Consider the following 12,015-nt stretch of genomic DNA (forward strand, 5'->3'; position numbering starts at 1 on the left):
AGATGGGCTGGGCTGAACCTCACAGAATCAGGACTGAGGGCTGATTTTGGGAACTCAGAGTGGGATGGGCACAGCCTCAGCTCTTCCCTCCCACCTCAGAGCCCAAAGCTACACTCAGAGCTGGTTTGGGATTTTCCCCACTGCGTCTCATGGGAAGAAAAGCTGAATTTTCAAATATAGATGAAGAAGAATATTTTGAAGAATAGCTGAATGCTGACGAAACTGCTCCTTGCATTTGCCTTCCCAAAACTGGAATTACAACTGAAGCAACACAAATTTGGTTCAAAAAAAAAAGCAAACCCTGAGTGCTGAGAGTCCATCTCCAAAGCAGGGAAGCTTCAGGCAGACAGGAGGGGATTTTCTGCTGGGGAAGCAACCCGTGAATCATTCAATAAAGCCTCCTTTTGATAATGAATAGCCAACCTTCTCTGGTGGTGATAAGATATTTTAACTGAAAACACCAGGCCATGTTTAAAAAATGATTACAAATTATTTTAACAGTGTATTTGCAGAGGGTTATAAAAACAGCTATAATATTTTTGTCTTGGATTCTAGAATTACCAGGGTGACAGCTAATGCAGTAATGATTTGTTTCAAATGCCAGTGTTTAAGCTGTATAAAGCTGATTTTATACATTTTTCCAGTAGGCCGCATTGTAGTTAATGAAATTAAACACACCAATCGCATTTGTCCCCAGGGGATGAGGAACTGAACACGCCACTGGTTTATTTTTTTATTAAAATAAATTGCAGCCAGCAAGATGGACTAATTGCCTACAGAATTGAAAAAGAAACATTCCATTGATATAATTAAGCCAATTTTCATGGACAAAAATAGTTATAGTGGATATAAAATAAGCAGAGCATTCAGGGCAGTTTGACTTCTCCCCAGCCCTCTGTATTTTGTCCAGAGCATTAACTATTAAACAAATATGGATCTCAAACGGGCTGACAGTGTTATCTGGTAATGATGGCTAAATTGATCCCAATAGCTGAGGCCAGGGCATTGTGTCTCAGGGCTCTGCTGGGAGAGTTCCCAAGCCAAGAACAACAGAGCAGCAAAAAAAAAAAAGCCAAAAAAACCAACCCAAAAAAACCAAAAACCCACCTCCCAAACCGGACCTTAAAGCAAAACACCTGAGAGATGTAAAACTATCGAGGCAAAAATTAATCAGCACCTGGTTTCTCTCGGGCTGACACTTCACCCCTGGTGCCTGTGCAGCTCTGCTTTGGGGAGGGCTGTGCTGCAGCCAGCCCCACTCTTGTCCCCAGTATAATTCCAAAAAGAGGATGCTGAAGAGAAGACAAAGTCTTTCCACAAAGTCTTTCCACACCAGCTCGGTGCAGACCAGGATTTACCATGATGGGAGCATTATTCTGTGGCCTACTGGAAATAATTTGGCTGTCTCAGTCCATTTTCACCTGGCAAATGTCTCCCCAAGAGGAGCAGTGGCCTCGTTTGCAGCATAAAAGTGGGTTCAGTGGTAGAGAAACCCCCACTTTATTAAGTATTTTTTATAAATTTGGGTAAAACACCTCTTTTAGGGAATGTGATGAAAGTTCAGTCACCCTCTCAACAGAAACTTTCCTTCCTCCCACTGTCCTGCACAGAGAAGCACTGAAATCCATGGAAAAGGAGTTCATTTTCCAAACCTATCCACCCAGACATCCCTTGCTGCAGGGAAATTTCTTCCCAATTACAGAAAAAAACCCAACCCAAAGATAAAAAATCTCATATTCAGGGCATGAACATTCAGAAGCGTGATGCACACTTAGTGCAGGGATGAAAGTCATATTTCATTTTTATGAGCAAAGAAGGTGCCATCACTCAGGGAGGGAAGAGGAGGAAGGAATCCTCCACGGGACAGGGACACTCCGTTACGGATTTGGACGGTGCACAAGGCAAACCCAACTGCAATAAAAATGAAAATAAACAGCCGTGAGGAGGTAGCGCTGATGCATGAAAATCCATTAGGAAAAGAAAAGAAATAATAAGGTCGTAGATCTTTTCCACTCCAACATCCCTGAACTGAAATTCCTCCAGAAAAAAAAAAAAAAAAAAAAAAAGAAAAAAGAAAAAAATAAAAGAAAAAAGAGAAAAAAAAAAAAAAGGTGTATTTAAGATGAGAAAGCCCAGCAGGAATTTTGGAGGGGGGTGCCATATCAACAGGCTGTTACCCAGAGTGGGACAAATGTGTTTGCACATCCCCTTCGGATGTGTCCATCCCCAGCTGCAGACAGACACTGTGGCCGTGCATTTATTGATGTGCTGGGCTCTCACCCCCCTGGGATGATCGATATCTTTTGGGAAATAGGCACGAGGAAATCATTATCAGCCAAGATTTCGGTGTTTCCCCTTAGCGTTCGGAGTCGCGCTAAATCGGAGTTTGTCATTTAAATAATCCCTAAGTGGGGGAAAAAATAAACACATCCAGTAATAGGGGAGAGCCAGCGAGTTGTGGAAACAAAGCCTGAGCTTGTCCTGGCCCACGGAGGACACAAATAACCCCAGGTGCCATCAGCCCTGTGCCACAGGAAGGGTCTGGGTTGGGAAAGCAGTTTTTTCTTCCACTAAACAATTTCACCCAGCTGAAGTTTTAATGCACCAAGACGGGGAGGGAAATAATAATAAACAGAGAGAATGGAAGTTTTACAGGTAAAAGGGAAAAAGCAGCTCTGAAAAATGTGGATTCTCCTCCTGATCCTGCCACCAGGAGCGGGCAGGGATCCTGCACAAGTCGCTGCACTCACCTCCTCCCTTCCCCAGCCCTGCCGGAGGATCTCAACTCATTCCCCACCATCCAGGTGGCTCCTGAGCCTCACCTCCTTCATGTTTGCAAACTTCTCAGGCCTTTGTCTTTAAAGCACCGTATTAAACAGCACCGAGCTTTTATAAACCACGTAAGCCGTAATAATCATAGCCATAATCACAATAATAACACTTCTCACTCAACAGGGCCTTTCCTTGCGAGAATCTCCGGCTGCTTTGCAGACACGAAGGAGCTCAGCCGTGCCTGGAGAGGCGATTTCCCTGCGGCACAGGAGATTCCCGTGCCATTCCCTGCGACACAGGAGATTCCCGTGGCATCCCCTCCGGGGACCGGAGCCCACAGCCCGGCGGGCAGGTGGAACCCGGCTCGGCGGGACCGGAGAATCCCGGCAGAATTCCCCGCTGGTGGAACGCTCCCAGCCGCTCGAGGAGCCGGGGTATCATCGCAGCGAGCAGCAGCGATGAATTACAGCGCTGCCGTGGGGTGAAATCCAAGCTCCTGCCTCGCTTTTTGCCGGAGAAGGAGCGGGGATCGTGCGCGCTTCAGGTGCGCTCCGCTCCATCCCGGCCGGCTCTTCCCAGCCCTGCTGCCCTCGGGGCTCTCTGACCCCCCTAATGTGTGGCTAAAATCGGGCAGAAGGGCAGTTCTGTGCTTTCCCGACATCAGTGTCTTCCCCAGGTATTTTTAATAGCAGCCCTCAGGAAAATGTTGGGTTTATTTTTATCCCCCCCAGCTCATTAAAGACCTCCTCTGCCATCCCTGAACTCACACAGCAGTCCCAGTGCAAAGCCTAAAAATAAAGCAGATTTAGGTGGTCGAGTTAAAAAACTAAACATAAAGTACAGACCCAGTCCGATTTCTGTACAGAACATTCTGGGTCGTGACCGTACAGTAGCTGTGATTTTAATGCGCGTTTTAAGACCTTTGTATGCGCGCTGCCAGCCCGACAGACAAACGCCTCTGCACAGACAGACACGTCTCGCACCGGCACGGAGGTTTTACAGGAAACGGGAATTCCGTGAAATCGGGAATTCGGCGAATTTGGGCTAACGTGCCTTTCTCTGACGCACTTTATAAACTCAGATTTCTGTGCAGAGCCGCCAGTGCCCCGTGATGTGAGTGCACGTGGATGGGCATCACACGCACCTCATCCGAGCTGCTCGGACACCCACGAGCACCGCCGGCAGCCAGGGCCGGACCCCAATCCCGATCCCTTTGGCACCTCGGAGCTGCTGCTCCGCGGGTGAGAGCAGCCAGTGCCCCCCGTCCGAGCCCCAGCTCGATGCCCCCGTTTGCCACGTTCCTGCCCAGGCCAAGGAGAGGACGTGCCCTGCAGTTGTTCCCTCTGTGCTTTTCCCCAAATAACCCACGCGGGACGAGTGGGGGAATTGATACATTATATTTGTAGAATTTGGGGGGAAAAGAAAAAAAAATAAATTAAGAGTGAAGTGATCTCAAATCCTTGGCGATTTTTGTTGAAGCGCTAATTACGCATCACCTTAATTAGCGGATCAACCCCCCCTCCCCCCTTCCTTGCCCCGCATCCCTAATTGCCTAATTGAACAGATCCGGGGCAGGACAGGGGGGGACCCTGCCGCGGTGGGGACCCGGCGGCGGCGGCCCCGCACCTGCGCGGGGCTCCGCACCCGCGGCCGCCGCTCGGGAAAGCTTGGGGACATCCCGGTCACCGAAGGCCGCTCGCTGCCTCCCTCCGCTCCCCGGTGACCGGGGCTCCGGGTAGGGACAGGGCAGAGGGAGAGCTTCGGAGATGGGAAAAAAATCTCAACGCCCCAAAGCGCCATAAATTTTCCTCCTCCGTGCGTGGCAGCTTTGGAAGCGTCTGTGGGAGCACAAACGGAGCCATGCGCCGGGAAGTGGCGCTTGGACTCCAGCTCTGCGTTCTCTCCTCTCCCTTTCCCCTTCACTGTCTCTTCAGCCTTAACTAAAATAAAATTAATAAAATAGCAGTAAACGGGAAGCCTGCTCTCTCCTCCAAGGCGAAGCCTCAAACCGAGGAACCGGTGCCGGGCACGGCAGCGCTGGGTCCACAACCATTTTCTTGCCAATCCAGCCTGCCCGGAGGATGCACCAGCGCTGCCTGAAAACTCCGGCCCCAAAGTGTGCCTCGGTCCTATTGCTAACAGTGAAAAGCAAACGGGGCTGCAGAAATATCAGCCACTGCCAGCACGAGCATTTACTTAAGAGCCTGCGATCCTGCCCTGCCATGTGTAGCTTGGTGTTGTAGCTGTGCTCTGAAATTCAGGGATTTCGAAAGGAAACGAATTCGCTGCACGCGTGCAGCGCCCAACTCCTGTGTCATTCGCCTCCTCTGCATCCTCTCCCTGCCAGCAGCAGCGAGACCCCCGGCTGCTGCAGAGCCTTCTCCCCGCTCCCCAGATTTTATTTTCTCGCGGAAGGACGAGGGCCTTGGAGCCGGGGACACGGCGTGGCCTTCTACCTGCCCGTCCCGCTGATTCCCTTCGGGGCTGCGGGTGGCCGAGCCCGCGGAGCCGCGGGGCACAGCCCGGCCCTGCGGGGGATGCGGGGGCAGCGCTCACCTGGGCTCCGGCACCGCCGGGGCTGCTGCGGCTCCCCGCACCCTGAGCGAGCCTCGTGTTTTGATTTACAGCCGTTTCTAAAGGCCCACAGCCCGGCCGGGAGCCACGGAGCGAGCGAGAACCATTCCCGGCTCCGGTTCAGCTCCGCTGCCCCCGGTACCTGCCGCTCTCCCGGTGTGAGTGGCACTGAAACCGCCGAGAATTCCTCTCCCACCCCAGCGCACACGCGTTCTCCCCTTTTCCCAGGCAGGTAATATTGTCGAATTCCCAGCGGAGCCTCACATCTGCTTAAAATATTGTCCAATGAAATGAAATTCTGCAGCACAGCGTGTTTTTAAAGCCCCGTGTGCCTCTGCCCCGCACGGCTCGGCGGCCGCGCACCGGGGCCGTGCGGGCTCTCCCAGCACCCGCAGCCGCTCCCGGGGTTGGAGCAGCCAGAAAAGAGCTGGGAAGGGACCTGCGGGGTCCCGTGCGGTGAAAGAAGTTGTGGCTACCTCGCCGGGAAAAATACAGCGAGATCCCACACTCGTGTCCGTGTTTAATCTGTTTGGCAAATAAATACTCCTGGGATATTGAAACCTTAGCTCTGGACTACTGTTTTGAACTGTGATCCCTAAAAAATCCTCGGCTGAAACCCCATAAACCGTTGGGCCTTGTATTGTATTAAACACCTGATTTTAATCAGGGCTCAGCCTCCGAGCAGGCGCTTCCCGGCGTGTTCGCGGCCGCGGCTCCGGCCCCCGGGAAAGGCTCGCTCCCGGCCGCGGAGCTCCCAGCCCTTCCCCGAGCTCTTGAGATATCCAGGCACCGAAAATCTTTTAGCCCTTCAGCTGCAGGAGCTCGCTGAGAGCTCACGGAGGGAGCGTGGAGTGTCCCACCCGCGCTCAAACGCGGCAGGATCCGCATCGCACCCACCAGGGACACATCTGTAAAAACCCGCACTGAACCCGCCGGGGCACATCTGCAAAAAAACCCTGGGCCTTTTCAAGAAGTAAAAAGAAAGAAAAGGAGAGGCGAGGAAAAAAAATAAGGAAGAAAATAAAAGTAAAAGTGAAATATTCCGCCTTGTTTAGCCATTGAACTTCGCTTTTCCAGCCAAGAGAGCTCTGAAAATCATTCCTCACTTTAACAATCTAAAACAATAAGTGACGACTTCTAAAAAAGTTATTATTTGAACGGGGACGCTTAAAACGAGTGTTTATTGATAAAATAAATTAAAGTAAAATAAAGTCCCTGGATTAATTCAATGAACTTCCCGTATAACGCCCCAGCGATGGGGCGACAATGTTGACCACGTACAGGGTCACCCATCCCGCCCTGAGCAGCGCTGGTGCCCGCAGAGCCGAGGGAGGTGTTCGGGGGACACGCGGACACGCTTTGGGGACAGGGGGACCTTCCTGGATCGCGATGGAAAATGTCGCGACACCAAGGTGAACCGCGGGGCCTGGGGCCGCAAAACAGCAACGGCGGCCGGAGCTCGGGGCCGGCGACAAACCCGGCGACAAAGCGACTTTGTGAGGAAAAGCGGCCCCAGGAGCCGCGCTGGCTTTGGAGAAGGGTCCCCCCTGGAACCGGGGTGTCTTCCCCGGGAAGGGGCGACCGCGGCTCATCCCGGGGGGCGGCACCGGCCCTCGCTGACCTTGTCGGCCTGGAAAGGCTCCGAAATGACGAACTTGAATGACAAAATCAACCTCGGAGCCCACGTGTGGGAGCGCTGGAGCGCCCGTGACCCCTCGGCAGCGGCGGGGAGAGGCTGAACCCCGAAGGGGCTTGCAGGGGGGGCTGCTCTCCATCACCTGGGGGGGATCCCCCCGCCCCACGCCCGGCTCTGAGCGGCCCCAGGTCCCGCGGGGGCTCCCGTGGAAACCCACGCGAGGAACCGGAGCGGGCTGCGCTGCCCGCCCGAGCCTTTTCCGAGCGCTACGAGCGGAGTTTCCAGCGGGGCACAGACTGCGCTGGAACTTCTGCAGCTCCAGATACTTCGCACAGAGGCAGAGCGAAACAGAAACTAAATAATAGTAGTAGTAATAATAATGAGAATAGTAATAATAACGATAAAAGGACAGACTGGCTGCCCGGGCTCCGCGATCTTGCGCTGCCACCGGAACCTAACAGGGAATCACCGAGGAACCATCCCGAGCCTTTGCAGCGGGACTCTGCGGGAGCGGGGGCAGAGAGGACCCGCTCTTCCCTACAAAAGCCACACTCTCCTTCCTCCTCGGAAAATCCCGTCTAAAAACCACTCGAAAGAAAGAACGAACGGGAGAGGGTCCTCTGGAAGATGGAGGGGAAAAAGCTGCGCGAGACTTACGAGCTGCAATTCCACCCCCAAGTAAATTTTAAAAAATTAAAAATTAAAGACACTCCCCCACACTCCCCTCCCCCAGACCTTCTTAACCCCCAGCTGGGACACCCGAGCTGCCTTCAGGATCTTCCCTCTGGACCTGCGACTCCAAAGCCCCTCACTGAGAGCGGATCCATTTTTGCTACAAATTCTCTTCCTTCCCTCTCCTCGATAATTGTTCCCGAGACCAGAAGGGTTTCTCCCACTCCCCCCCCGCCTGTCTCTCTCTCCCCCCTCTCTCCAGCGCTCCGTCTCTCGGCTCCCGCCGGCAGATGCCAAACGCAGACCTCTAGCGCCCACTATTTCAGGAGCCGGGAATATTATTTCACAAGACTTGGAACGACTCAATAAAAAAAAAAAAAAAAAAAAAAAAAAAAAAAAAAAAAAAAGTTGCTCGCTATCCCCTTTCGTCAACTTCCAGCTAACTTTCGCTTTTCTCCCCCGGCCCCGCACCGCCCGCCCGCCGCGGCCGCTGTAGCGCGGAGCGGCGCGGGGCAGCGCGGAGCGGCGCGGGGCAGCGCGGGGGGACCCGCGCCCAGGGGCGGGCGGGCGGCGGGGCTGCGGCCGCCGCGGGGAGGGCGAGAGGGGCTCAGCCCCGCGCAGCCCCCGGCCCGGCTCCGTGCCCCCGGCCCCGCCGCCGGTACGCGGAAGAAGGGAGAGAAAGGACCTACTTTTGGGCAGTTTTCTCGCCCTCGCCTTGGATCTCATCGTGTCGGCGTGTGGATTCCTCTCCTCCTCCTTGAGCCCAGAAGCAGCTACACACTATCTTCATCTCCCCAGCATTGTCAGTTTGGACACCTTCGCACATGCGCACAGAGCATTCAATCTGACACCCTCACCAGGGCCAAAAAAACTTTCCAATGTATTCATCATCATCGGGCTGGTTTGGTCTTTTTTTTTTTTTCTTCCTTTTTTTTTTTTTTTTTTTTTTTTTTTTTTTTTTTTTTTTGTCCTATCCTCTTCCTCAGACCACTTATCTCTGCCCCCTCCTCTCTGCCGGCACCATCACAGCCTTCCCTGATCTGCCCCTTTAAGAAAAATCAGCCCTCTCCGCTCCTAACCCTCCGCACACTGACCTTACACACTGGACAATATTTAAGGATCAAGGTGCCATCCTATAAAGAGGTGATTATTATTATTCTATTATTATTGTTACTACTAAATAGCAATGCGGTAGAGAAAGTTTGTTAGTAGTTGTCATCTTGTAAACGTTCCTAGTTTGGACATGCTTTTGTTTTTAATCTGAAAAATGTTTATTTATGTAACTTTTCAACCAGTGTCTGTCTTTATTTTTTTCCTTTTTTTTTTTTTTACCCTTTTTTTTCTTTCGCCTTCCTCTCCCCCTTCGGCTCAGGGAGGGGTGGGATTGCCTAACTTTAAAAATAATAACTTTCAAAATAACAGAACTTGCGCTGTTGTGTTTTGTCGGTATTTCTCGTGTTTCTACCAGAATTTTTCCAGCGTTTCGGCAGCTTCGCTCCTTTATCCCCGGCTCGGGTTTGTCGGTGTTCGCGGGGGTTTCACCCTCGGTTTGTCGCGGGAGGGCCCCGGGCCCCGCACCCCGCGGGCAGCCGGGAGGGGTCGGGGAGGGAGGGCGGCCGCTCTGCTCTGCCTTTCAGGTGGAAGGCAGCGCGCTGGGGCAGCGCTCCCCAGGGACGGGGAAAGCCGCCAGACACCCGAGGAAAGGGGGGAGAGGAAGGACAGACACCCTCGGAGCGCCGGGGAGCCCCCCAGGACCTGGCCGCCCCCCCCCGAGCGGAGGTAGCGAGCGCTGGGGCAGAGGTGCTTTGAAGAGAGGAGCGAAGTGTAAATAGCCGGTGATTGATGTGCTGGCTTTGACTGCGGAGAAAGCACTATTTTAATTCAAGTGGCCAGGTCAGATGGTCACGGAAGAAGGTTGAAAGGTAGGATTTAATGAGATTAATATGGAGAGAGGGAGAAAACGCGCGTCGTCTTAAACATTCCATAAAATAATGGGGTGAGGGCAGCGCGGCGCTTCGCGCTGGAGGTGAGGACCCATCCCGGGGAGCCCTCGCACCGAAGGGCACGGCAAAAAAAAAAAAAAAAAAAAAAGACAAAGTAAAACTTGTGTGGGTGCGTCAGGTCCCTGCTGGAAGCCATTCCGCCAGCTGCACTCCTGCCCTGCAGGTGGAACTGGGGAGGGGGGGGAATATTCCTGCTAATTACCGGTTTTCCCCTCCTCAATAAACTCTTTAATTGCAAATGGGAGCAGAGGCCTTTCAGATGCTACCGAGGAGCCGGCGTTCGAGGGAAGGGTGGGGGAGCAGGAGGCCAAATAAAATAAATCCGTTTGAAGGGAACTCGGAGCCACGTGTCGCCTAAAATGCCGAAGCGGTGCCTGTGAATTCCTGCCTCGAGGACGCCGTTCCACGGCGCGCCGGGCACCCCGAGGTTGGAAAAACAAGCTCTTCCCAGCCTCACCGGTGAAACAGGAGCTCGAGTGTTTCCAACTCATTGAAATATTTCTTCCAGCCATCCCGGACGCTCGCTGTCCCCGCGTCCCCCACCGAGCCGCTCCCGGCACGGGCGGGTTTCAGTTTGAAAACGTCGTCCCGGGTTATTTCTCGCTGTTATTGCAGCGGGATCCTGGCAGAAAACCGGGTAGAACCGGGAGACCCGCGGCTGACCAAGGGAGGATGCCCCGGTCGCCGCGTCCCCGTCGCCGAGCCGGGGAACGAAGGTCACGGAGGGCTCGGAGCACCGGGCGGGCACCGCGGCCGTGCCCCCCCACAGCCCGAGACCCGCAAAACCCCGGCTTTTGTTTTCTCGCCAAATCCCCCCCATCTCCATCACCCAGACTCCCCCAGGAATCAGCTCCGGAGGGGAACAGCCCCGCTCCGGCGGAGCCGCTCGGGGATATTTGGGGAGAGGCAAAACGCCTTCGGGGGTGCACGGCTGGGGTGCCTGCGGGGGCACCACGCTTTAGGGGATGCTTCTGCAAACGAAGCCACCGAGAAGCGATCGAAAGGCGCCGTGCTGGGGCTGCCCCGGTTGTCCCCGGCAGCCCGGGTCTGCCCGAGCCGCTTCCCCGGCTCCGGCCGCGTTCCTGCCGGGCCGAGGCGGCAGCGGCCGGGCTGGAGCGGGGAGCGGAGCTCCCGCAGCCGCCGGCGGGCACGGAGCGGGGCTGCAAGGCCGGGCTGCGGCTCTTTGCCGGCCCAGGATAGGGGGAAAAAGGGGAGAAACCCACCCCCCCTTAAATAAAAAAAAATATAGAAGGGTGGAAAAGGTAGGGGAGAAAAAAAAAAGAAAGAAAAGAGAGAACGAATTTGGAAGGGCCGGTGCCGGGGTGTGCTGGCCGTGGGGTGCGGTGCGTGTGGGGAAGGACACGCTGCCGTCCCCGACACGAGTGGGATCCCTTCCCGCAGCGGTTCCGCCCCCGGGAACGGGCCCGGTTTGCCCAGCTCGCTGTCAGCCCCAGCAGCTCGGAGCTGGTGCCGAGGGCACGGCCCGGGAGCTCCGGGGCCAGCGCGTCCGGGACACGTTCCTGCTGCCACCGGGGCTCGTCCCCGGCTCCACGGGGCCGGTTCTGAGCCCCCCGTGGAAGGAGAGGGGTCCTGGGGCTCAGCAAAGCCCCGCAGCGAGGTGTGCGGCCGGGCAGGGAGAGCCTCGCAGCCCCCTCGGGATCCCCGAAGGCCCCCCCGTGTCCCGGCGGGCGAGCATCCCGCAGGGGCCACCGGCTTTTCCAGCCTGCACCTGTTTGAGTGCGTGTCTCTTCCACGGGGAACGGCAAATTAATGACCGTGGAGGAAGGGAGAAGCGCCAGGAAGGTTCTCGGCGCTGCCGGGTCAAGCCGGGTGGCTGCCAAGGAGCCAGCGCAGGGAGCCGGGGCCCTGCCCGGCCTGGAGCCGCTCCGTGCTTCGCCACTTCCCCAGGAACTCTGCCCACGGCCACCCTGGGGATGGCTGGAGGGGAAAACCACTCCACGGGAGGCGGCCGATTTTCCACCGAGCATTAATGACCATCTCCTGCAGGGAAAGAAGCGGCCAAGCCCCTCTGCAGAGCACGCTGCCAGGGGACCCGCGGGGCTGCATGGCCGGGCCGAGGGGCGTCTGGGGGGGTCTGGGGGCGCAGGGGAGCGGGTGGTCCCAAAATGAGCCTGCTTGAGTGGATCCCCTCCGCCCTGGCCCCTCTTTGCTCCCCCACCCTGGTCTCTCTAACAGAGATTTCAGCGCGCAGCCCCCGAGGAGTGGGGGGGTCCCCGCAGCTCTGGGGAGGGGGCGCTGCAGTGGCAGGGATTTACGGGTGGGTTCCTTGGCACCTCCAGCACAAGCCAGGTGTTCCCAGGTGTTCTACGAGGCGGGTTTGGGAAACACGCTGCAGGT

General features: G+C 55.5%; 1 protein-coding gene across 3 annotated transcripts in view; it reads right to left on the minus strand.

The window, feature by feature from the left end:
- The window catches only part of PRDM16 (PR/SET domain 16), a 320,553-nt gene extending 312,075 nt beyond the window's left edge, over positions 1-8,478 (minus strand). For all 3 annotated transcript variants that reach the window (XM_059866706.1, XM_059866707.1, XM_059866705.1), the window contains exon 1: positions 8,344-8,478. In XM_059866706.1, coding sequence (XP_059722689.1) covers positions 8,344-8,380 — 37 coding nt within the window. In that variant the 5' untranslated portion in view covers positions 8,381-8,478. The remainder of the gene's footprint in view (positions 1-8,343) is intronic.
- Positions 8,479-12,015: the final 3,537 nt, after the last annotated feature.

The sequence above is a fragment of the Haemorhous mexicanus genome, chromosome 23 (assembly GCF_027477595.1).
Source record: "Haemorhous mexicanus isolate bHaeMex1 chromosome 23, bHaeMex1.pri, whole genome shotgun sequence".
Classification (NCBI taxonomy): domain Eukaryota; kingdom Metazoa; phylum Chordata; class Aves; order Passeriformes; family Fringillidae; genus Haemorhous; species Haemorhous mexicanus.